This window comes from Lynx rufus, unplaced genomic scaffold (genome assembly GCF_022079265.1).
Source record: "Lynx rufus isolate CCGP_SWC_20201006 ecotype Redwood Valley unplaced genomic scaffold, mLynRuf1.p SCAF_7, whole genome shotgun sequence".
Lineage (NCBI taxonomy): Eukaryota > Metazoa > Chordata > Mammalia > Carnivora > Felidae > Lynx > Lynx rufus.
This window is the reverse complement of record NW_025814889.1, coordinates 45,917,290-45,943,954: the sequence shown is the minus strand read 5'-3', so window position 1 is coordinate 45,943,954 and position 26,665 is coordinate 45,917,290. Positions and strand designations below refer to the sequence as shown.

The following is a 26,665-nucleotide window of genomic DNA, read 5'->3' as shown; positions in this document are numbered from 1 at the left end:
ATGGTGACGGGGCAACCAGATACTTTTGCTTATTCCAGTGGCTCCATGACTAGTGAGAAGCTGGTGCTGATTCATCTGAGGCAGCAAAAAACATTCAAAGAAAGACAGAAAAAAACTGACCGAAGTATAAGTTTTACAAGACATATAGGTTGAAGGGGATCAAAGTATTTATTCATTGCCTGTAGGGTAGAAGGTTGTACTATGTCATAGAAGCTTAATATTGTTTCCTGGTTGAGGTTGGGCCTAACTGTTAAGAGCTGAAGGGAGCTTTGGATCCATATGGTAGAAATCCCATTTTACGGATGAGGAAAATAGGGGCCAAAAAAGTACTGTGACCTGTGGACGAGCCACGTATAGAACGTGGGCCTCCAGACATCTACTATATCAAACGCTAAACCAGAAAGCCCACGTCAGAAGCAGCAGTGGCAAATGCTACATGGGAGCACTGAAGAAGATTTTCTATTTACACCTTGTCCCTACCCGAGAAGAATCCGAGTAGGTAGATCATGCCTCACTACCCTGCTACGCAGCCACTCCACGCAAACGTCTCCTGAACTCTTTCGCAGCTCGTTTCCAAACCCTCTGACAATACCCCTCTTTTTGTGGTCAGTTTTCTTGCAGCCCCTCCTGGCAGGTATCATCTTGAAATTCTGTCCATGGCTTTCTGGTCGATGCCTTAATTAAATTACCTGCAGTATATATTTCTCTTTACCCCCAGCTCAACACAATAGGGGTAATGCTCACGTCTACTATTCCCAGCTCTGGCCTGGCTCCGGTCTCAGATTTCCAGCAGCAGAACAGGACGTATCTTTTTGGATACCGTGACCTTGCCGGGCCAAAATGAATCTTACTGCTTCCTGCAGATGAGCTCCTCTTCTTAGCTAACCATTCCGTGCCTGAAGTACTATTATTTTATTCTCATTGATCTAGTTCTGGATTTCAATGTCTCCAATTAGGACTGTAGCTATAGCATCCTAACTGGTTTTCCTGTTTTTAGTGACCAAATGAGTCTACCCTACGCACTGACAGCCAAGGTCTGCTCCAAAGGGAGGGCTCCAATTCTATTATTCTCCTGATCAAAACTTGTCAGTGGTTTCCCACGCCCTGCCAAATAAAATCCGAGCTTCTTAACGCGGGCTTTAAGGGACTCATGTGTTGGGTCATCGTTCGATCAATATTGAGTGCCAACTGGATGCTGCAGTAGGTCAGCTTAACAAGACACAACCCTTACCCAAATGAACTCCCTCCTCTAGTAGAGGGATGCAGAACAGAAAGCAATCCTATAAAACATGGTGTGTGTGTGTGTGTGTGTGTGTGTGTGTGTGTGTGTGTGTGTCAGGAGCCATGACAGAATTAGGGTATGCTCTGCGACATAAGAGGAACAGCACCTAGCCCAGACCGAGGTGGGAAGAGGTGGAGGAAAGGAAGGCAGGCAGGGCACAATCAGGGAAGCAGGGATGTGAAGCAGGGAAAGCTTTCCCGGAGAAGGTCAGCAGAACTTCTAATAGGAAAAGGCATTCGGCCAAGTGGGGAAGGGGTGATGAGTGACGATGAACACTGTTTCAGGCAGGATGGAATCCTGATGTCCATGGATGATGTCCATGGAATCAGGATGTCTGAACCCCATCGGCACATGAACTGGCCTATGGCTCCTCCTTAACACCTTTCCTTACCTCTACCTTAGGTTCCTTTCCAAGCTTTCAAAGTCCCGGCTCCATTACCATACCCTTGAGCTTGCATCTGACAATCCAGCCAGAAATTGCCTCTGCAATGCCTGAACCTCCTTAGCCCGCACTTCTGTAACTCTAGCACGGAGTTGCTCAGAGAATACGCATGGAATGAATTTCTACTGCCACCTAACTGGGGTCTAAGCACCTCAGGCCCAGCGAGTGCACTGGCTTTATCCGGTCTCCTACCTCCCGCCTCTTCCATTCATCAGACGGGCTACTTCACGTCATCCAGATACATTAAGATAGTGCTGCCCCAGTTACCTGGAATGTTCTTCTCTCCCCACCTTCTCCGTTCTATCCATCCTTCGTGTTCCAAATCAACTCCCTTCCTTCTCTCCTAAGCCCCATCCTGCTCTGCCCTTTCCTTTCTCCAGCTTCCTTTTGCCTCTAGGTTCAATGCAATCCTATCCAGCAGGACAGTGGGAGCCTGTCGATATTCCACATGGCCCACTCTGGCAAAGACCTGACAAAATGGCAGGGGACTACTGGTAGGCTTTTGCCTATCTTGGCTTCCAGTTTTGAGGAGAGAGAACCCACTTTCTAAGTAAAGCAGAGAGAGATCTCTAGGGAGAAAAAGAAATCAGCAACGAAAAGGAGTACCTGAGATATGATGGTTGGGGGGGGGGATTTACAGACTCAGGGAGTCTTAGCCCCGGCTAAGGGCTAAGTCAAATCCAGTCAAAACATATCACTGTGTTTTCCCTCATTTGCCTGACACGAGTGGTTTTTCTGGAACACACTAAAGAGTTAAAAGTTCTTTTCCTCCAGAGAGGTAGCTTTGCTCCTTTGAGTATACCTTTGAGGTTCCACTGGAACAGAAAAGGTAAGTATTTTTGCATTAAAGGGGACTATTTAGGGGTGCTCAGTCGATTGGGCATCCGACCTCGGCTCCGGTCACGATCTCGTGGTCCGTGGGTTCAAGCCCTGCGTTGGGTTCTGTGCTGACAGCTCAGAGCCTGGAGCCTGCTTCAGATTCTGTGTCCCCCACCCGCCTCCCCACTCCTCCCCTGCTCACACTCTGTCTCTCTCTCTCTCAAAAATAAATAAATATTAAGAAGAAGGGGACTATTTAGTTTCCTTTTAGGCTAGCTTTATTTATTTATATAGTTGTTTTAGTTTTCTTACTCTGAGACTACAGAAAGAATCAATGATTTGAGACAAAACGTGTCAGGTATGGCTGGGTCCATTCCTTTATAAAACGTTAAAAATGATCTGTTTTTCAGAGATATGAACTTTCGAGTTTCAATACCTTCTATACTTCTCAGGGAAACTTCCCTTTATCATTTCCTCATATAAACGGTTTGCAGCGATTGGGAAAAGCGGGGGAGATACTGTTCTATATCCTTACCTCACGCCCTGTGATGGGGATGTTTCCTCACGACAGCTAGTTTACTAACTTCTGGCAGGCCTCCAGGAGTAAATAAGGGTTAAATGTCGCTGGAACTATGCCAAGACCTTACACAGGATCTCTGCCCTTTGTCAAGACAAAGAGAGTCTCCACCAGACAAGGTATATCAAAGTTGGCCACAAAGAGGCTCGAGACAAGGAGCGCCTGTTGGTACCTGAATAACTGGCCCCTCAAAAGGCATAAACCTGAGACCAAAGTTCCCCATTTCACATACGGGGTTCCCAAATAACTATCTCCTAAGTATCCATAAAGTTTAAGAAGTGAAATTAGAAAGTTCATTTGAAGCCTCACACCTATGTCAGAAATACATTTTGTAGGTACAAACGCTCTTTGCTGAATCAAATCTTCCCATGCGGTCTTCAGAGCCCTTATGTTGACAAAACTGCCTGGTTAGAGGAGCCTGGGAAATCTTCCACTTGCCTTTTTCAGGATTTCTATAAGCTACAGGATGCCATACTTCAAAAAATTCAGTACTCTTGGGGCACCAGGGTGGCTCAGTCGGTTAAGCGTCCGACTCTCGATTTCAAGTTCAGGTCACGATCTCACGGTTTGTGGGTTCGAGCCCTGCATCGGGCTCTGAGCTGACAGTGCAGAGCCCGCTTGAGATTCTCTCTCTCTGCCCCTCCCTTGCTTGCGCTCACATGCACTCTCTCTCCGTCCCCCTCTCAAGATAAAGAAATAAGCTTAAAAAAAAAAATCAGTACTTCCAAAGGAAATCACCCAAAGCCCTTTATTTCTACACTTGCCGTGGCTCCTAGGACCTCCACCTCTTCCCATCCTTATCTTCTGTTTCCCTCACGTCTCCTTCCCTTTCTACTCCATCTACCTGAGCAAGGGCTCACGCCCCTTCTTCCTGTGTCTTTGGTTTTAACTGAGCAGTTCACCACCTACACTCACTCTCAAGCATCACTTTCAAAAGTTTCCAGAATCAGGAGCAAGGCAGAGTCAAAGGGCCGGAATGCATTTTCTCCTTGATTTGGTGGCACAACTAGACCCCTTAAGCTCCGTAAGGACCCTGTGGGTCCTTCTCCCAACCTTCAAAGTTTCCCCTCGATCTGGAAATTCTTCCTCTTTTCCCCTCCAATGGACTTAGTCAGCAAAATCTTTCCTCTATGAAGCTAGGTCACGGTCTTTGTGCTCACGGTGACCTACCGTGGGGATTTCTTGGGTGTGATGGGTGGTGGCAAAGACCAAGCAATGACTAACAGATTTTCCAAGCCAAACACGTGTCAGGAGTCCAGACTCTCACCTGAATGAGGAGATCGATAGCGAAAGTCCTCTTTGGTCAGCAGCAGGAGCGCTTTGCCGTTCATTTCAAACGTGTTGCTGTCAATTGGCCTTAAAGAAAATTCGTTTTCAGCCCACTTGAGCCACTGGGCTACGTCATCCCTGCTCCAGTAAATTGGCTGCAAGCCTGTTGGAGAGAGAGCAAGGCAGAAAGAGAAAGAGAGAGAGAGAGAGAGAGAGAGAGGAAAAAAAAAAGGTCTTGTCAGTTAGACAGTTGGAATAAAGGAAAAAGCTTTCTGAATGGTTAATAAAATGGAGTCTCCAGGTCTGAAGAGCTCTTATGTTCAACTCTGAATCCCAAGGCAAAGCTCAAGTTTGTAAGTGCCCAAGTGTGGCATCGGATGAACTATTTATTCAGAGGCAACATGAGAAGAACGATCCTTTTTTAGTCTTTGATGGACCCTAGGCCTTGCTGGCCTGCCCTTCCCTGCCCAGCTCCAGGGGCTGCCTTGATTCAGGTATGCCCCAAAGCTGAAGCTCCACGGTGGCCTGAAACACCCAAGGAACTCAGAGTCATGACAAATGTCAATGTGTTTCGGAGGGGACCTTAGAATCAGAGCTGATCTGATTGCCACCCAGTGTCCTTTTGTTTTTTTTTTATTTAAAAAAAATTTTTTTTAACGTTTATTTATTTTTGAGACAGAGAGAGACAGAGCGTGAGCTGGGGAGGGGCAGAGAGAGGGAGACACAGAATCGGAAACAGGCTCCAGGCTCTGAGCTGTCAGCCCAGAGCCCGACGCGGGGCTCGAACTCACGGACCGCGAGATCATGACCTGAGCCGAAGTTGGACGCTCAACCGACTGAGCCACCCAGGCGCCCCCTCAGTGTCCTTTTGAAGTGAGAACGTTCCAGAGTCGGGCCTGACCTTTGAGAGCTGCCAAATAATAAAGTGTTCCCTGAAATTTCTTCCAGGAAGAGCAATTCACTCAGCCTCTGGGAAACTATCAGGCTAGCCTCTGGGAATGAGAGGGCAAAGCAAGGATAAAAGGTCTTTTGCCTTTTTATTCTACTTTTTGATGTTAGAACTTTCTGCCGGGGGTGGTATTGGACTCTGAGTGGGACCAGAAGTGGGCCAAAGGGAGGGCTGTAGCTTAGGTGGAGAGGAGAACTCAGGCTGGGCTTTTCTGGAAGTCTGACTGTGAATCTATATTTTTATTTTATTTTGCTGTTGTGGGAAATCTTTGGTATATCATTCAAGTGGTTTAGAACAGTGGTTCTCAAAATGTGATCTGGGGACCCCTCAGGGTTCGCAAGCACTTTTCAGAGTGTCAATGAAGTCAAACCTCTTTTCATAGCAATATTAAGAGGTTATCTACCTTTTTCAGCCTCATTCATTCATGAGTAGACAGTGGGATTTTCTAGAAGCCACACAACGTGTGATATTGCAGCAGACGTGAGAATCCAGCCATCTTCTATGAAGCCAGACATTAGAGACTTGCAAAAATGTAAAACAATGCCACTTCTCTCACTACTTTCTGGAAGATATATTCATAAATATATATTTATGCTAACATAAGCTTAGCTTAATACTTTTCAGTAAGTTAAGTGTTTTTGAAATTCTCAGTTTTAGTTTCCAATATGGTAAATATAGACAGGATCCACATGAGCGAAGCTCTTTGGGGTCTTCAATAATTCTTAAAAACTGAAAGCAGACCTGAGACCAAAATGAGAACTGAGGGGTTGGAAGGAGCTACGTGCCCAACAGAGCTTCATTCTCCAAAACTGCACCGTGTGAATTAATGGTTCAAATACAATGGAGTCAGGGTTTGCCAAGAAGAGCTTCAGTGTCTCCAGGAAGTTACTTAAACTTCCTAAGGAGACTCCATGAGTGTGCTCTAAAAGTGCCCTTCAGTTTGATCCTGGAAAGAGTCACCTTTTCATCCTTCAATCAAGCATAACAAAGGACTGTCTGGTCTACTGTTTCTCCTCCCTCGTGGACCAGGGAAGGAATAGCTCAGTTCCCTTGGAGAAGGTCCAGAGCCTCTGGGCATGACTATTGGCTCCGTCTTCCAGGTGGCTCCTTTGCAAAGTCTAGTTCTGAAGAATGGTAGCTGGCTTCCTTGAACTCTGGGAAAGTCCTTTCTCAAGCAGTCTCTCGTGTAGGACACGAAGAAAGAAGTACAGGCATTGGCAGAATTAGAGACGGGCGTCCAAGAGCTTTTTTTCCCTTGGGTTTTAAGTTTTACAATTTTACGTGGCAAAAGAAAGTGGCATCACGAAATCATAATGTGTAGTATGGGGCGCCTGGGTGGCTCAGTCGGTGAAGAGTCCAACTTCGGCCCAGGTCATGATCTCCCGGCTGGTGGGTTCGAGCCCCGCGTCGGGCTCTGTGCTGACAGCTCAGGGCCTGGAGCCTGCTTCCGATTCTGTGTCTCCCTCTCTTGCTCTGCCCCTCCCCTGTTCATGCTGTCTCTCTCTCAAGAATGAATAAATAAATAAATAAATAAATAAATAAATAAAGTGTAGTATGCTACTGCTCTATGATCCTGAGAATAAAACACAGCCACTAAAGAATTTAAGGTTTTGTTTTTGGCTCTTAACTCTATCCAGAAGTAATGCCTATTAAAAACGGTCCTTGGATACAGAAGGTGCCCCCCCCCCCGTCTTTCCAATGACGTTGACAAAACCCATATCTGGAATCACAGTGAAATGGCAGTGGGTGTGAGGACGGCTTAGCAAAATCTCAACTTTTGAACCGGTAAAAAAACCTTAATGTTTACTTCCTATCGTCAGCGGTGTCGCCTTTGAACCGAAACAGCACAGCGATCAGTCATCTGTTATTGGGAATTTTTCCCCTTCCTCTCTTTCACAGGAGCAGCACGGGCACAGCCAGGCCCGGCAGGGGGCGGGGGGGTGCAAATATGGGGTTCCAGTCAAGCTTGGCCTAGGAAAGAGCCTGGCGGTAGATGGGCCACGGAGCAGAAGACAGTCAGAAACAGGAAAAACGATGCGGTAGCTTATTGGAAGCGCGCGCGCCAAGGCAAATACAGAACCGAATCCCCCTGGGGAGGGGAAATGAGAGTGAAATGCTGAAGTGTCTGCAGAGGAGTCACTGAACCGGAGGGAGGTGGGGGGAATGGGGGTGGGGGGACACAAGTAGTAATTTGAGGTTCTTTATATTCTATGGAAGAAAATACTCATGAGTAATCTTTTCCCTAAATACAAGAGGAGTCACACACTCCAACCGGCCCTGCTGGCGAAAGGCAACAGTTTCTCTTTTCACTTCCCATTAATCTCTCCCACAGCCCCGGTCCCCCGAAGCAAGCACAGTCACCACGGAAACCCCCTCGTGGGGAACCAGCATGAAGGCCCTGGGCTGTGTGCAAAAGGGACCCATCAGGTCACTGTCAGTCCAGGGAATACCAGGCGATCCTAGCAGTTTTACAAAAGTGACCCTGACAGACCCAGCTACCTGCTTGAGGCCCCCGAGGAAACCGGTCAGAGTGTAAGGACAAGGTGGACAGATAGACCAAGCTGGAAAGAGGCTTGACAAACTTCGGTGTTCAAAGTCAAGTCCTACTGCTATTTCTTTTTTAAGTCTCTAGAATAACTGGGAAAAAAGAAGCCCCCTTTCCTCCAACCTAACAGCCCTACGGCCTGGGAGTTACAGTGTCTAAATGGAATAGAGCCTTGGACCCAGAGGCAACTCTGTCTAATCAGGACCATTTAATTTACTTAACAGTCATCTATTAGGCATGTCTATCATCTCGCACTATTGTAAACACTTTGTAAATATTAGCTCATTTAATTGCATGCTCACAGCAAAAGCAGGACATAGGGGTTCAGATCGGGGAACTCGGGCTCGGTGCACTTAAGGGATGTGCCCAGGGTCCTACGGCCATGGAAACAAGAGGGGCCGAGAGGGGCAGATTTGAACCCAGGCAGTCTGGCTTCAGGGTGTGTGTTCTTATCCATCACACTACACTTACACATGCAGTTCCCACCCAGAGTCAGAATTCGGATTGATTTTCAGCGTCTATTAGGGATGCAGAAAAGACTGGGTGAATTGAATCCTCCCCATCCAAGACTTTCATCGTTGGAGGCTTTCTCAAGTTATCAACAGACTAAAAATAGAGCCAAAAAATCTGTATATCCTTGGAGAAGTAGATTTATAAATGGGAAGAGGAGGGAGGTGTAGGTGGCGCTCCGCTTTGAACACATCCAGGAATAAAGTGCCGCCCTCACTGGCTACTTGCCCGCGGGCACTCAATGCTCATAGGCACTGGTCTTGAGACGTCATGTGGCTCACAGCTGCTAATGTAACAGAAGCCGTATGGGCGAGATGAGGGAGAACGTATAACACAGAACCGGCCTTACAGTTATCTCTTGCAACTTTAACTCAACAAAATCGAATAATATAGCAGTTAATGATTAGTGAAAGGAAGAGAGACCATTTTTCTGCGCCTATGTTCTACTACTCCCTGTGCACATAATAAGCCTACTAAGACCTGCATTAAAAAAGAAAAGTTGGGGGCGCCTGGGTGGCGCAGTCGGTTAAGCGTCCGACTTCAGCCAGGTCACGATCTCGCGGTCCGTGAGTTCGAGCCCCGCGTCAGGCTCTGGGCTGATGGCTCGGAGCCTGGAGCCTGTTTCCGATTCTGTGTCTCCCTCTCTCTCTGCCCCTCCCCCGTTCATGCTCTGTATCTCTCTGTCCCAAAAATAAATAAACGTTGAAAAAAAAATTTAAAAAAAAAAAGAAAAGTTGGATTTAGTTTTGAGAGAGAGAGTGTGAGCAGGGAAGGGGCGGGGAGAGATGGGGACAGAGGATCCAAAGAGGGCTCTACGCTGACAGCAGCGAGCCTGATGCGGGGCTCGAACTCACAAACCGTGAGATCATGACCTGAGCAAAGTCGGACGCTCAACCGACTGAGCCACCCAGGCGCCCCAAGACCTGCCATTTTTAACGTCAATTCACTTCAGAGTATATTTGAGAAGCATTTTATACAGAAGAGATGAACCGCTATTATTAAGAAAATTCCGAAGCATTCCACTGCAGTTTTTCTTCCCAAGTGGGTCAAGTGAAGTTCATTCACTTCTTCAAGTCCACGTTCAAGGGGGCAGCCACTTTCACCAGCACATTGTTAAGCCTCATTTCAAGGTCTCTCAGCTAATGTTTAAATGAACGATGAAAAGTGGGCTAGGAGTCAGGAGCCCGGATTTTACCACCAGAACTGCCATTAGCTAACAGGTGATTTGGGGCATTTTCTCCTGGGCTCGGCAACTTCGTTCTGTAAAATGAGGCGCCTAGACGATGGGGTCTCTATTCCTTTCCGGGTTGCACACTGGGAACATAGTCCCGCTTCATCTGAATCCTAAAAACCCAATCATATAAACAGCCAGGACCTTTTTACTACAAAACTACCGCCTGCTCACAACGATGATCCCAAGATTTTGTAACTTCCTGAATGACCTTCTGGGTCTTGGAAAACAGATTACATTATTTTAAATAGAGGGCAGTGCCTAAGAGTGTTTTATCATATTCCAATTCTTGGAAAAGCTATAAGCCGGCCGAGGCAATAATACACATAACATTCTGACAAGGGGCTTTCACATGTATGACCTCATGTAATTCTCACAAAAGCTCTGTGAAATCCGTCTTGCTCCCATGTCAGTTTTAACAGATGAGGAGGAGAACAGGGGGCTCGGAGTCAGGAGATGATTGTACCGGCTCAAACAATACTCAGTTCAGGCTCTGGTGCTACAAAATACAGTCATCAAAAACATCCTTTGTCCCAACCTTGCCATGTACACGGGATTTTGATACAGACGCTGTGGCTTATGGGACAGACTGGTAAAAGAGAAGACGATACCCCAGAGATGATCTAGTCCAACTCCCACCCATCTCACTCACGGGGAAACTGAAGCTGGGAAAAGTTAAGAGGCTGCACCGCGAGCAAGCCGCCCCACGTTCCCTGCTTCCAGCATCTCATGCTGTGTCGTAACTCGATTCAATGACACAGAACAATTCTGTAACCCTTGACATGAATGAGGAAAATGATCACTTCCTTGCTTAGTCATCCTGACTTCAGATTAAACGTCCTTAATTGGTCCAAACGTAATTTCTCAATTGCAGTTTTTAGACCCTCCCCAACCCACCTGCCTCCTCTAGAGATCATATTTAGCTCCCATGCCTAAACATCGTACCAGGAGCAGGGCCAGAACTTTCTTCCTCTGGACAATAGGCTTCTATTGTTCATAGTCGCTAAGTTATTGGGCGTTTAGACTGAATATTTTCTGCAAAGATTCTTATTCTCATTTTATTTTTTTAAAAAAATTTTTTTTCAACGCTTATTTATTTTTGGGACAGAGAGAGACAGAGCATGAACGGGGGAGGGGCAGAGAGAGAGGGAGACACAGAATCGGAAACAGGCTCCAGGCTCTGAGCCATCAGCCCAGAGCCTGATGCGGGACTCGAACTCACGGACCGCGAGATCGTGACCTGGCTGAAGTCGGACGCTTAACCGACTGCGCCACCCAGGCGCCCCTCTTATTCTCATTTTATAGATGAGCAAAAAATGTAGCACGCATAATGGGACATGGTGGCACTTAGATCCAAACCCAGGTGGTCTGGTTCCACAGTTCCCAACTCTGTTTTTTATTTCAGTTTTATTCATTTATCTTGAGGGAGAGAGAAAACACGAGTGGAGGAGGGGCAGAGAGAAGGGAGAGAATCCCAAGCAGGCTCCGCACTGTCAGCACAAAGCCTGATGCAAGGCTCGAACCCAGGAACCCATGAGATCATGACCTGAGCCGAACTCAGACGTTCAAGTGGCTGAGCCACCGGGCGCCCCCAACAGTCCCAACTCTTAAAACCCTGCCATACTGCTTCTCGAGAACCTCATAATGACAGCAAATACTTGCAAGACCTTACTGTGTCCCAGGTACTGTCCCCAGTGCTCTCTGTACAGAACTCATATAATCCCCACAACAACACTGTATGACAGAAACCATCACTATCCCTCCTTAGAGAAGAAAACTGGAGCACAGGGAAGTTAAGTGACTCGGCCAAAGTCACACAGCTAGGATAATGGACAAGCCAGCCGGCTTGGCCCAAAGTCTGTATTATTAACCACCTATACATCTCTGTCTAGGCTTATTTGGTGTTTTGGCAGAACATCAAATTAAATTCGTGACCGAAAAAAGAGAGGGAGAAGAGCGTCAATGGCCGTATGAATCGTCACAGTGGATACGCACGCAGGCACCGAGCGCCAGCACTGAAACTATTCCCCAGCTGTGTGACCTCAGGCAAGTTACTCAACCTCTCTGTGTCTCACTTGACTCAAATGAAAAAAGGGGACAGTTTGCAAGCTGTGAGTAAGTACCAGTGGATCACAGACGATGTGCTTGTCAAATGTGAAGATGCCATAAAGCTAGTATACAGTAAGATTATGTAAGTGGTAACAATAAAACACGCAGAGGACAGTATGTGGAACGTAGCAAGCATTTAATAAGTATTAGCTACTGTTACTACGGTCACCATTTTCAGTTGCCCTACCCTGCACACACAGAGCTGGTGTCTGGAACCCAACTGGAGGAATGTACTTGAATCAATATTAGATTTCATCTTGTTATTTTTTTTGCCATCATTCCCAGCCTGCTGCACTCTTTCCGGATTTGGTTCTATTTCTAGTAACAACCACGCGTTATAGCTTCATGTCTTCTGTGGCTTTGATAAGCATCTGTCACTGCAACAGGTTCCTGACAAAATGCGGATTAGGTGAGGGCTGAGGTGGGAGTGACGTAACAGTCACCTCCTTCCAGATGGATGCTGATCAAGTTATCAGCTCCTTTGGGGTGCAAGGGTTCAATGATCAGTCCATTTAAATACTCTGGTAGCCGGACTGTAGTTTTCAAGCTCAGCCGAAACGGCACCGTCTAAAATTCAATGAAATGCTTTCTTCATGTCCATGAATAAGTAACCACGACCTTATCGAAGAGGATAGAGGAAGCAGAGAAGGAGCAAATGCTGGGCTCTGAAGGGACAACTTTTTCCCATGTGCTCACAACATCTGCGTTTCAAACCCTGTCCCGAATTCCACCTGGAGGTTAGATCACGCCAGCTGTTTTTAGTCTGTACGGACACTCTCTTCTCCTTTTCGATTGTGAATATCAGGTAAACGGTGGCTCACAGTCTTTCTTTCAGTCCCTCTTCCATTCCCTACAACCCTCAGGGATCGCTGTCAGTGGCCTAACTCTCACCCTTGGAAGTTCTGTATTCTCATTTGTCATTTGGGCCAAGAGCAGTGAATTTATTTAGAACAACTTAGACTCGTTTTTACATCAATTCTCCCGTGAGGCTTTAATTCCCTTCTGCCGATGTTTGTAATACCTGTTTCGGTCTGACAACCCTCCTCCCTGATGGCAGAGAGAGAAGAAAGAGAGAAGTTGCACAGTTTTCTCTTTGCCACTTGGTCATGTCACTCTATCCAACCGAATCAGCATGCTGATACCATGCTTATTCTTATTTATTTATTTATTTTCAAATTATATTTTGATGTTTTATATTTGAGAGAGAAAGAGAGAGAGAGACAGAGTGCGAGCAGGAGAGGGGCACAGAGATAGAGGCAGAATCTGAAGCAGGCTCCAGGCTCCGAGCTGCCAGCACAGAGCCCGATGCGGGGCTCGAACTCACGAACACTGAGATCATGACTGGAGCCGAAGTCGGACGCTCAACCGACTGAGCCACCCAGGCGCCCCAACAATCAGGTAATTCTTATAAAGAGTATCTACTCGTATGAAAGAATGCCAAATAGCACACGTATGTAGGTATGATAATCCCAAACAATGCACAGAATAATATTACCATGAAATATAAAAATATTAATGGCAACTGTCACTCAGGAGAATTACAGGTGATGCTTACCATCTCCTTTTCTTTTTTTTTTTTAACGTTTATTATTTTAATTTATTTTTGAGAGAGAGTGTGAGCAGGGGAAGGGGCAGAGAGAGAGGGAGACAGAGAATCCAAAGTGGGCTCTGAACTGTCAGCACGGAGCCCGATGCGGGGCTCAAACTCAGGAACCACGAGATCATGACCTGAGCCACAGTTGGACACTTAACCGACCGAGCCACCCAGGTGCCTCTCCTTTCCATTTTTTATTTCCCACTTCTCTCTATTAAGCATGCATTACCTTTATATTTTAAAAAGCCCACTTAAAATTTGAGCTCCTCAGAGAATGTCCCCAACACAGCCTCATCAGCTTCCTCAGTTACCCTCCTGCCCGCTCGTCTCAGCGAGCGCCCTGCGCGCGCGATCTGCCGGAAGTTCATTTTCAAAAGCGCCCTGACTCTTCTGACTTGTGCGTGAGCACTGTGGACCGCGGGACCATAGGCACTTCTCCTCTAAACTTCTGAAAGCACAACTGACCATGTCTTTCATTTCTCTTTCCCAATTGTAAGATGATGTATTCTCACCAGCGTGTCCCTGTATCATTTCTACTCTGCCGACCGATGCCTCCTTGTTTGTCAGACCCGAGTCCAAATTTGTAGGGCCCCTCATTGTTCCTTCTGGGAGATGAAACTGCTAACCGTGAGGTGCGTCTGTTAAGAGTCAAAACGTGCAAGCACGGAGCTGACACAGGTTTCTTGGCGCTTCTCCCGTCACGCCTGGCACACGGCGGTCCCCCCCGTGATGCCAGACTGCACCAAGATCCCCGGTCCGCCGCCGGGCCAGCGTTGCAGCCTGTGACTGTCACCCCTCTCCCAGCCAATGCCGTGCTCATCGGGCAGGATGCTTCAGATCTGGGTGGTACTTTACTAATACCACATGCCGCTGCGCCCGGATCAGCCCCACAACTGTTCTGTGAGGGAGCTAAGGCTGGTGCAACTGTCCTTGCTGAAGGAACGGAAGCTCAGAGAGGTAAAGGGACTGTCCCAAGGTCACAATGCACCTGTGACCAGAACCGCAGCCCCAGGTCAGTCTAGTGAACTTTGGCCAGGTCAAAGGATGCAATGGATATAAAAGTCTCCCCGGTACTCTGAAACGCATTAACGACGCAAGGGAATTAGGAGTAATAAACCACGAACTCAACTTCTCATGGCAGGTCTGGTTTAGCTGTGGATCCGGAAGTCTGAGCAGACCCCAGAGACCCCCTGTGCCTTCTGCAAAGGGGTCGCAGTGGGCAGGCTTTACCTTAGGATAACTAAACCCTCCAAAGTCAAACCGAGTATCATCGGAGACCTCCAAGCTGCTTCCCAGCGCACCTTCCGGGAGCGTCCCCCCCACAGCCAGTCCTCCAGTCTCCACCCTGGGCCTGGTCTCCGAGGTAACTCCCACAAGCCAGGTATTCCCGTTTCTCTGGGTCTGCCTCTGACCCTGGATTTGCTATCTGATCAAAACTGCTTCCAGCACACAAATTCTGTCACTAGGGAATTAGAAGTTCCAAAACATTTCCTATTTTTGTCCTCAAGGTTAGCCTGTTTCTCGGCACTCGGCTCCCAAGTAGAGGTTAGAAGGGTCCACCTACATCTTTTGGCCCAGATCCCCAAAGCAAGAAGACTATATGTTCATGTTCAGATCCAGAGTCCTATTCGATTCCCTCAAAAAATTTCTTCGTATAGGGGCGCCCGGGTAGCTCAGTTGGTTAAGCGTCCGACTTCGGCTCAGTTCATGATCTCGCGGTTTGTGAGTTCAAGCCCCACGTCCAGCTCTGTGCTGACAGCTCGGAGCCTGGAGCCTGCTTCGGATTCTGTGCCTTCTTCTCTCTCTGCCCCTCCCCTACTCATGCTCTGTCTCTCTCTCTCTCAAAAACAAACATTAAAAAAAAATTAAAAGAAAAATTTTTTTCTTATAGACTTCACTTTGTGGATTTTTCTGGCTTTCACTCAGTTTTATCCACAAAAGGGTTTTTAGCAGCAAACCTGTTGACAGCAAAGCTGGCCCAGTGCCTGCCACTCACCCTCGCGAACATGACATAAGAGTCCTTCCCATTTCCGCTTTGGGGCAGCAAGCCCAGTGTGGTGAGAGGCATGTAATATTTTAGATAAAAACTTGGGTTTTGGACTCAGTCCTGAGTTCAAATACTGGTCCTACCGCCTAGTGGGCTCAGTGCTTTGGGGCAAGTTACAGCTCTGAACCTCAGTTTCCCCAGCAGTAAAATGAGGCCAAGAATAGCACTTATCTCCTTGGGCAAATTTAAGTATGACATGAGGTAACCCTTATAAAGACTTCCCACCATGTCTGGTACACGGGAAGTACACAGTGCGTTTTGGGGACTGGGTAGGACAGAGGCTGGACGGCAGATTGACCGTACTTTGCCACATGTCTCCAGGAGACTGGAATCCTTCCTGCAGCTCCCTGGGGCCTCAGGAACTTGAGCAGGGGTTCTCCCAGGCTGTGAAGGCTCTGGCAGGAGCTTTGGGGCCCGCACAGGGCTTTGAGGAGGGGACCGGCATCGTCAGTGTGCTTGCAGGTTGGGAAAATGGCTCAGGAGGTGATGGAGAGAAAGGACGGGAGCAGATGAGAGGCTGGAGGAAGAAAGGTCAGATTTGGAGCCCATTTGGGTCCTGGAGTAGGGTGAGGCAACTGAAATGCTCACTTCGGGTGGAAATTGTTTACATTTTCACGATGAACAAAACAGCAACATTTTAACTGAAGCCATATTGAGAAGAGAAATGATGAGGGTGTAGCAGTGCCAATGGAGAGGGGTTCTTAAGTTTCGGAGATAATGGACCCCTCTGAGAATTCAGGGAGACCCATGGACCCTCTTGCCGAATGCACAGGCACACGCACACGCACACAAATATTTGGCTCTAATTTCAAAGTTTATAGACTTGTCTATAAACGTCTACGTAGCGACCCCTGGAGAATCAGGCTAGTAATTTTGAGCCTCACGTATGCACGTGGGCCTGACGACAGGTACTCGCAATTTTGGTAAGCAGCAATTTAGGCGCGAGAAGAGAAGACACACATTCGTCTGTCCTGGTATTTTGGGGAGGAAAAGAGAAGAGAGGCAGGAAGGGTGCCCTTGTCGCACTGAGAAGTGTGGGGGGGGCAGCAATGAAATGACGCAGGGCAACTGTGGGGGTCACTTCTCTATGAAATGAACATACCTGACCTTAAATATGGAATGTCCCTTCCTCGGGTATTTTAGGAATCGTAGCTAACACACGGCAAGTTTGTATTCAGACTGGTGAAGGTTAAGCACTGCAAATTATTTTAATTTATGAACAGTGAGGCAGCTGGGATAGGAGAGATACCACTGAAGGAGAGATGTGATTGAACTTCTAAAGGAAAGAGGCAAGTAAGGGCAGCATGTCTCCTACCACAGGGCAGAAAGAAATTCTTTTTATTATTATTATGATTATTATTTTAAGCTTATTTATTTGGGGGGGGCACAGAGAAAGTTGTAAGCCTAAGCAGCTGTGCACTGTCAGCTCAGAGCCTGGTGAGGGGCTCGAAATCACGAACCGCGGGATCCTGACCTGAGCTGAAATCAAGAGCCAGCCGCTTAACTGACTGAGCCACTCGGGTGCCCCTAGAAAACACTTTATTTTCAGTTTTGTTGACATCTATGCACACAAAGAAGTCCATTTTGAAGAGGAAAAAAATGTTGGAAAATAGATATTAAAAGCTGAAATGCTCCTTAAATAGATTAGGGGGCAGACTGGGAAATTGCCAGGAAAAGCAGGCGCAAGATTTTTTAACTGTCCGTGGAAACGCAGGGGTGCGGAGAAAAGAGGGATCCCTTTGGATTTGCATGATCCACAAAACACAGAAGATCTACTACGGGTGTCTGAATAAAGAAGAACGAATATCCTTTTCTCCCCCTCTGGCTCTTTTAAACCACACAGGATCGTCTCTTGTGCGGGCCACAGTCCACAGAACATTCCTTTGCGAAGCATAACAAGAGCTGAACTCATTCTCATTCTGGACGGGGCCTGATCTGCCCAGTCACTGGCATGGGAGAGGCTTTCCTTTGTGTGGTTCAGCTGCGCCTGGTCCCTTCCCTCCAGGGTTCTCTTTATTCCAGGCAAACTTAAACAAGCAGGCTGCCTTTTCTCAGGATGGAGACAGTCCCTATTATCATTGAGTCCTGTGGGGTGAACAGGAGGCTGGGGTGGGGATGGGGGGGGGAGCGGAGAGGGAGGGGCTGGCAAAAGGGAGCCCGACAGAAGCGTTTAACTTTTACAATGTTAACTCCGCAGGCCTTGGAAGACACAACCACGGCCCAAAAGGCAGATGTGACCAGGGTTCAAGCAACCTACCACCCTTATAAAACGATGCTTTTCTGGACAATATCTTCTTTTAAGGAGAATTCTCCCTCCCCCTCCCCCTTTCTTCCATCACCTCCTTCCCTGACTCTTAGGAGAGGGATTCCGAGCATTTCCAAGGCCCCATGGGTTGCCTTTTGGTGCCCAATCATCGCTCCTTCTCCAGGCTGCCTGAGCTGAAACTGAATCAGCATTAGGAGGGGCAAATGGGGCAACAGAGGCCGGGTGAAATCATTTCAACAGATTTGTGGACACCTCATGAAACGAAACAAAAAATCAGACTTGTAAAAGCAGCTTCTACTTAAAGATAACTAGCATTTGTGTGTGTGTGTGTGTGTGTGTGTGTGTGTGTGTGTGTGTGTGTGTGTGTCTTCTCTGCCTTGTTGCTTCTGTGTGGAGGAAATTCACAGGCAAATGGCTTTTGTAGATTCAGCCACTAAAAAAGTTGTAATCTTTTTTTCTCACCAGTTAAACTCCCTGGTATCTGAGTTGTGAAGGTTACTAATCCCCTGGTTTCAGGGCTTAAGATGGTTGCTGGGGAGTCAGGAAGATGAAAAAAAAACAAAAACAAAAACAAACAAACAACAACAACAACAAAAAAAGCAAAAGCAACCCCATGCCGCCTTCCAGAACCGCAGAAACATTCCGTGGCCAAAGGGAGACTCTCTCTTGCTGCCAAGTATCCTTCTCTTTGGCTCTGTTGTCTTGTCTGCAGTTTTATTCACTCCTTTGGATGGAGGCACGAAGACGTCTGTGGAAGGGGAGGCTGGTAGAGGGAATACACTAAATCAATACAATCCGTTCACACCTTAGCTTTGCTAGGCAGTCAGATGAGCTTGTCAGAGGAAGCAGTGAGAGGACCCTCAAGTTTGAAGGATAGTGGGGGTCTGAAGCAGCCAGGAGGCAGAATGGTATAGGCGCCTGAGGGAAGGAAATTTTGTTCACTTTTACAGAACTACAGATGTTTCTGACGTATGATTCTTTTTTTTTTTTTAAATGTTCATGTAGTTGAGAGAGAGAGAGAGAGAGAGAGACAGTGCACCTGAGCATGGGAGGGGCAGAGACAGAGGGAGACAGAGAATCCCAAGCAGGCTCTGTGTCATCAGAGCGGAGCCCCGGGCAGGGCTTGAACTCACAAACCGTGAGATCATGACCTGAGCGGAAAGCAAGAGTCAGACGCTTAACTGACTGAGCCACCCAGGCACCCCCCGTACGACTCCTTCAAAGGAGCTTTTGCACTGGGAACGGTGTGAGTGTTTATAATACAGACGTTGAGTGTCCTGAGTTCTGGAGACAGACAGGGCTATGTCTGTTTTTTAACTTTGACTCGAGAGTCTGCAAAACAGCTGCCCGTCACTGACAGCCCAAGGAAAGTTCGTTCACACAGTGCACAAACGCTTCCCAGCCGAGGCCGGGGCAGAGCGTGAGCCAGGTGAGGCCTCCAGGTGGTCGGCAGGCTGACCTCCTATTGTCCTGCTGTTTATAAAGTATGCCGTCTACTTTGGTTTCTTGGCAAGAACTGCTAATCTGCTGGAAACATGAAATTTTGCCTTTAGCGACCTGATTATAAAATAAAAATCAAATCCTGTTTCCGTCACCTACTAGCACAGCAGCTGTAAGGGGTTCAATGGTGGCCCCTGCCCCCAAAAGATATGTCCATGTCATAATCCCTGGAACCTGTCAATGTGACCTTATTTATTTATTTATTAAAAAAAAAAGATCTTTGCAGATGTAATTGAGGTCGAAATCTCAAGATGAGATCATCCTGGATTATTCAGGCGGGACCTATATCTAATGACAAGTGTCCTTATGAAGGAATACAGGGGAGGGACAGAGAACAGAAGAGGGTCATGTGAAGACAGGCAGAGAGCGGAGTTATTATGCAAACCTCTGGTTTCCTTCCTGACAGGCTTCTATCATCCACATACTGAAATTCCCTTGCCTCTCTCCAACAGTTGTCACTTTCTCTTGAATCTTCAAAAATCGCTCATTTGGCTTTCATTTCAAACAATTTCCAGTGTTTGAAACCTTCTGTTTCTCTTCAACATTGCCGTTTATAATATAGTCATCTTGAATTCCTACCAGTTTGCTCTTCATTTCTGAAATGATTTTTCTTTCATTTTTAAATGTTTCCTGAGTTCTGGCATCTTAGTTCTAAGTTTTCCTAATTCTGGTTTATGTTGTCTACCCCCGCCCCTCCATACTTAATAGCATTTTCTTAATGAATTTTAGCTCATCTGGATGGCAGGTTACAGTTGTTGAATGGTTCCATAGCCATGTCTTTAGGACACTCTTTAGGAGTGCTATTTGGCTTCTTACTTTCTTTTATCTTCTAAAAACTTTGTATGGGACTTGACCTCACTACTTTCCTATTGCGCGGTTTCATGTGAAATTGATTTTCCTGAACTTTTAGAACAAGGCGTGTTCCAACTTTACAAAGCTCTCTCTTCTATTGTGTTGATGGAGTGCTCGAATATACGGCAGCTTGCTGGTTGACATTTCCTCCTTCTGTTTCCTTTTGGGGACCTTTCTTCCTTAGTCTCTGTTGTTCCTCTCCTATTCAACTTGCTTTCACTCTTAGCAGCCTCTCAGTGTGGGGTCTTCCTGGAAGACGGACCTGGCTGGGAAGTTCCCGAGATCACAGCTAGAGCGCTCCAGACCCTTTAGACCTTGCCCCGTGTGCACTGGCTGCCTTTGGAAGCAACGAGAAGATTGCCACTTTCAGCTGTCCCTCTCAAACGGAGCCTCCGCAACGGGCGGTGAGCTCCTCTCGGCTGCCCTGGGCTTTTCCATCAAAAGCCCCACTGGATCTTGGGGCTAGCTTGTCAGCAGTTTTGCTCTTGTCCACGGGCTCTGGCCACGCGACCGTGTTGTGGGTTCTGAGAGACGTTGAAACCGACACGGCTGGCGTGCCATCGTCCCAGACTCTGTCCCAGAATACTTCCGGTTTGCGAGGGCAGCACGCCCCTGGTATCTCGTAAAAGAGAGCACCAACATTCTTACGTCTCTGGATGAACTCTTGCTGGGGTTTGTGGCAGTAAGTCAAAGAAGTGCGGTCCTTACTCTGAGAGGTCTCTGGCCACCCGAAGGGAGTCACAGCCCACGAGAAAGCGGAGACCCAGCATCCGGAAGGGAAGACCCGATCAAATGGCTATAGCCTCGATGGGCATGGGATGCCAAGGGAGGGAATACACGGCTTCTTTCATGGAAAGGACTGAAGGACTATTCTAGTGAAGATAAAATCCTCCAAATGGAAGGGATGGATGGTGGAGATGAAAGTGACAGCAGTGACAGCGGCAGAAAGACCCCCAACCTTCTGCCGTCCTTCCACACTTCCCATCCCAAGAAGGCAAGACTGACAGATGTCAGAATTTTAAAGACTTCACGAAAATTCGACTGACTCAGCCTTTGGCTGGACACCTCAATCCTCCTAGATCAGGGGGCCGGTCTCCTCCAGTGAGTGCCCTTCATGCTCAGCGACCAACCACAGCTCAGAGAAACAGGGAGTTACGTGTTAGCCACAGATTTCCCCACGCGAGCCCTAGGAGGAGCGAGTCAGCCCTTCATTCCAGAAAGAGCCCCACACAGCAAGGCCGCGGGCAGCTGGGCAGGTGCGGCTGGGCTTGCTGTCCACTCTAACTCGACTTTCCTGCTTTGAAAAGCCTCCTTTCTCAGTCGGGTTGCATCTGTTTGGAAGGCCCGACCCGTCCCTGACGGCCCGGTCTCATCAAAGAATGCGGCCACATAATGATCATTTTTTCAAGTGGCTTTTTTAATGCAGCCTTTGGAAACTTTGCAAGAAATGTATCGATTTGAAATACTCAAGCTGAATTATTGAGCTTTGGCGAAGGGAAATAAATCTTTCCCACTCTCCATGCCTGTTGCCAAGTGCAGCTTCCAGGAAGCAATGACTGTCCTTTCTGGAATCGAAGCAAAAACTCAAAACATTCTATCACCTTCCCTCTACTTCACCCCTCCCCCTGTCTTCACTGGCAATTCACTGACAAAAGCACTTTACATTCATTGCTCATTTGCCTGAATAGGCATCCGAATTAGCAATGCCCAAATTAGTAATGCCTGGCTGAGGCAGCTTCCTAAATAATGAGGCCGGATCGCTTTGGCAGACCCGGAGGCCCGCGGAAAGCAAGCCTGCAACACGTCATTAGGTGAAACACTCTTCCGGTTTTATAACCAAAACTTCCCCTACAGACCTGGATGTGTCAGGTAGAGGGTATTTGTTCACTGATGCCAGAGGTTAGCAAGACCGGGAGCCAGGGCTGGGGTAGGAAGGTGGGGAGAGTGCACGGGAAAGGGGGCCCTGTGCCGGAGTGTTCTAACGCACATGCCAGCATGAACACAAAAACTTCCTGACATCTGCCGTTTCTTTCATTTCAGTCTGGGGTGATCATCTCACCTGGCCGTGTTCCAGGGGAATTCCCATCATTACCACCAAAGCACAGCTTGGTCTCATTGTGCTAAGTGCTCATCCGTCCATCTCTCCATCCACGCACCCATCCGACTAGCCGATTAGGCACCCCCTACAGACTGCATCTTGTACAAGGTGCAAGGTCCATCAAGGTGAGGGACACAAGGCTTTAAAATCTCGGGGCGGGGCGGAAGCAGGGAATGTAAGAGACGGTCGGCAGGCCAGTGCATTAGTGCAGGGCCAGGGAAGAACTGAAGGGTGGGGAAGGGAACTGAAGGGAACTGAAGGGAAGCTTTCCTGGCAGAGGGAACAGCAGGTACAAAGGCCGGGACCTACGAGAGAGCCAAAGCAGTTTGGGCAACGGAGGAGTTTCGCCAGGACAAAACGCAGAAATGCATGCGAACCTGCATTTATGTGAGGGGAGGGAGCAAGAAAGCAAGAGCTCCATGGTGATGCTGAAGAGGCACGTGAGACTTGATCTGCCCCAAACGGCCCTCCTGCCGTCACCTGCCCAACTGCTGTTCGAAGCCCTTCCCGTCCCAGAGAACGCCAAATCCATCCTTCCAGATGTCAGGGCCCCAACGCCTTGCAGCCATCCAATCCACAGGTGAATGCTGTTGGCTCTGCCTTCAAAATGCATCCAGAATCTGACCACTGCCACCACCTCTGCTGCTACTAGCTTCGTCCCAGCCACCATCATCTCCCGCCTGGACTTCTGGCACAGCTCCCCGACTGGTCCCCCAGCTTCCTCCTTTGTTCCCCTAGAGTCTATTCTCAACATACAGGCCAGAGGGATCCATTAAAACATGTCCCTCCTCTGCCCTGAATTTACATGATGTCACCCCTCGTCTCAAAATCCTCCAGGGGCTTCCCGACTCACTCAGAGTAAAGGTCAAAGTCCTTAAGATGACCTTTAGGGCCCCACATGATCTCTGTCTCAACCCATCTCCTTCCTTCCTTTCCCTTCCTCATTTTGCTCTAGCCACACCGACCTCTTTGCTGTTCTTCAAACATACCAGGCACATTCCTACCTCAGGGCCTTTGTACTTGCTGTTTCTTTAGCTGGTGTGGTTTCCTAGATATCCTCACTTCCTTTAAGTCTTCCCTGAATATTCCACATAAAACTACAAATCTCTGTTCTCAGACTCCTTATCTTCTTTCTTGCCTTATTTTTTTTTCTTAGCATTTATCATTAATCTATATACTTCACTATTCATCTTATTATTCATTTTCTTCGTTAAACACATCCCCCCCCCCACCTGCCTTGTTATTTATTTATTTTTGGTGTTCACCAGATCAAAGGATATGCCTATAAAAATTGTTTTAAATGCAATCTTATTCTCTGGAAAGCTATTCAAATGAAGCCAATGTTACCATCATTAAAGTTCTTTTATCTTAACATCCAGTCTCTGAATATGCTTTCAAAAAGCCTTTGTTATGACTCCACAGGTAGACTCCTGATTAAATATATTTTGATCTTTATCGTAATTAGTTACAAAAACCGATGACAGCAGTGAAGGAACTGTTTTGATTACTGCTCTATCCTCGATGTTTCAAGCAGTTTCTGGCACACTGTGTTCAGTAAATATTTTTGAATGAATGAGAAGCTACGCCCTGCAAAGGAGAGACGGTATAGCATAGTGGCTAGGAGTGTGGCCCCAGGGCCAGGCTTCCTGGGTTTGAATGTCGCCTCCCCAGGTTTGAATCTTGGTTCCCTAACTTACTGGCTGTGTGATCTTGGGCCAGCGACGTACCTTTCTGCACCTTGGTTTCCTCAATGGTAAAAGTGGGATAGAAACAGGACCTACGTCGGAGAGCTGTGAGCATCAAGTCCTACACTCGGGATAGTGCCTGGCACAGACGAAGCACCTGATAAATGTTAGCCATTATGAGGAGGGCCCTTGTCTGCTGCACTGAGGACTTTAGACTTTCTCCTAAGGCTGCTAAGAGGCATTGAAGGATCTTTAACAAGGGAGTAACATAATCAGATATTGTTTTCGAAGGGTCACTCCAGCTGCAGAGTGGAAGATGAATTAGGACAGAGCAAGACTGGTACGAGGAGAGCAGTTAGAGGCCGTTGTAGGAATGGGGGTGACAGATATCGTTAGCCTGAGCTAAAGCAGAGGGAAGGGAGAAAGGTTGGGCTCAAGATATCATGGAGGTAGAATTGACAGAAGTTGGAGACGAACTCTGGAGGAAGCAGGCAATGACAAAAGCCAGGCTTCTGATTCCTCCCACGAGAGAGTGGTGCCCACCCACCCTTGCCCACAGAGGACTGACGGGGAGAGAAAAATATTCATTTTGTTTACCAGGAGAGGACTGCGGGGCAGCTAGGGGAGCGGCCCGGTCTGGAGTCGTGTATGTGCACCTGGCACTGAAGGGAAAGACCTAGGCTAGATATAAAAGATAGTTAGGAGTTATCATACGAGCGATTTTTGAAGCCCCTGGGGGAGAGGAGACGGAAAGAAACCATTGAAGCGGTAAACCATTTCAAACAGGTCCACCCCTCGAAGGATGGGGCAGCAAGAGACAAACCAGGGGCGAGTACATCTCGCAAGCCGAGACAGCGTGTCAGAGACACTCTTTTCAGAGGGCTCTTGTCAGAATCTTGGCTGTGAAGGAAAAAAAGACACGGGGTGGTAGTGAAGAGCGATATAGAATCCAGGCAGGCTTCTTCCAAGATGGGAGGAACTGGCTGCACCAGAGAAAGAGTATGGAGAAGGGACAGGGTAACCAACTGGGGAGGCTGGGGTAGAGGACGTTGAGCTCAGGGGAAAGGGCAGGAACACATCTCATTAGGAAAGGCCCCGCGCGTCCTGAAGCTAGGGTCTCAGGCAGGTAAGCGAAGGGTGCAGGCGAGGGCTGAGGTGGGCTGACTGTTGGGAGGAGGGTGGCACTGGAGGTTAGGGAACCCGGCTCTCGACGGTGACGCCAGCCACAGGGAACACGAGAGTGCTGTCGAGGGGCGCTCGAAGGCTTGAAGAGCAGTGGCCACATGAGGGTCGTACAGTGAACAAAGGGAAGCCGACCCATTCTCTTCTGGGCATGCAGACTGGAGGCTCAGAGATGCCAAGCTCCCCATGGCAATGGGCATAAGACCCAAAGCACAAAGTTATTCAGAGAGGACATACAGTGTTCTCAGGGAAGTCTTCCTCAAGGACCATTCCCATTGCTCCTTTGATGAAAAACCTTCAAGACTCTCCACCAAGGCATACAGAATAAAACCGCTCTCTTTATTTTTTTTTTTTTAAATTTTTTTTCAACATTTACTTATTTTTGGGACAGAGAGAGACAGAGCATGAACGGGGGAGGGGCAGAGAAAGAGGGAGACACAGAATCGGAAACAGGCTCCAGGCTCTGAGCCATCAGCCCAGAGCCCGACGCGGGGCTCGAACTCACGGACCGCGAGATCGTGACCTGGCTGAAGTCGGACGCTTAACCGACTGCGCCACCCAGGCGCCCCAAAACCACTCTCTTTAAAGACACATTCAACACCTACCCTTTTCCCTTCCCAAGACCTTTTACTGACACCCCCTTTACATCCGTCCCGGTCCAGGCTCTCTCCAGCTGTGTCTTAGCTCACAGGCTTGCTTCTTCTGACCAGAGTCCACATTCCCCCCGTGAGGACCTGCTGAAACTCCCCCCTCCTTTAATGCCTGGAAGGAAAGTCACTCTTTCCGTGAATGAAGCCTTCTTCCAAAAAATGTCTTCCCTCCTGTCTTTTTCCTTCCAGAGCGCTCTGAGGCTGTATATACAATTTCCAGAAGCTGTGTTAAATTGGATTTATCTGGGCTCATGTCTTCTTCCTCACTAAGCAATAAGCTCCGAACGCAAGCCTCTTTGTGTTTGACTCGGTGCCCCCCAGGGAAGTGTTCGTGCACTTGACCTGGCATGGTGGAGGGCCTGGGTGTGCCGTCTGCAGCCACAGAAAGACCAGGAAGACTTCTTGACAAGTAATCAAGTGTATTAAAATTGAATATGCCCTATCAGTGTATCTTTCTGGCTAGAAAAGCATATTCCTGGTTGAGTAGGCATTGAGCTAGCTCATCAGTGGAATTAGTCCTTGGAGTTCCAATACGAGGCCAGTAGAGCACATTTTAACCCCTAATCAACCTAATGGGAAGGGGAATCAACCTTCCCCTAATTCAGGAAGCTCTCCTTCCTTCCTCAGTTTTCCTCTCTTGGCATCTTAGAGACATTTTTCCTTTCTGATATACTTCGTCGTTCACCCCTATTTCTTCAACTTTGTAATACCATATAGCAGATATGGGAGCATCACACACACGGGATCTCTTTGTTTTTGTTTTCTTTGCTTTTAAGAGAATAATTACTGAAAGAGTATTAACTTTTGGCATTTACTTTTTTTTTTTTAAGTTTATTTGGAGAGAGAGGGAGAGAGTGAGCACAAGTAGGGGAGGGGCAGAGAGAGAAAATCCCAAGCAGGCTCCACGCTGTCAACTCAGAGCCCAACGTGGGGCTCGAACTCACCAACTGTAAGATCATGGACCTGAGCCAAAACTGAGAGTTGGATGCTTAGCCAACTGAGCCACCCGGGTGCCCCTAACTTCTGGCATTTAAAGGAAAAACATAAGTTGAGATTTT

The 26,665-nt window shown here is 47.8% G+C and overlaps 1 protein-coding gene across 4 annotated transcripts in view; it reads right to left on the bottom strand.

Annotated features, from left to right (window-relative positions):
- The window catches only part of ETV6 (ETS variant transcription factor 6), a 251,345-nt gene that overhangs the window by 46,716 nt on the left and 177,964 nt on the right, over nucleotides 1-26,665 (bottom strand). For all 4 annotated transcript variants that reach the window (XM_047066018.1, XM_047066017.1, XM_047066020.1 and 1 more), the window contains one exon: nucleotides 4,388-4,552. In XM_047066018.1, coding sequence (XP_046921974.1) covers nucleotides 4,388-4,552 — 165 coding nt within the window. The remainder of the gene's footprint in view (nucleotides 1-4,387; nucleotides 4,553-26,665) is intronic.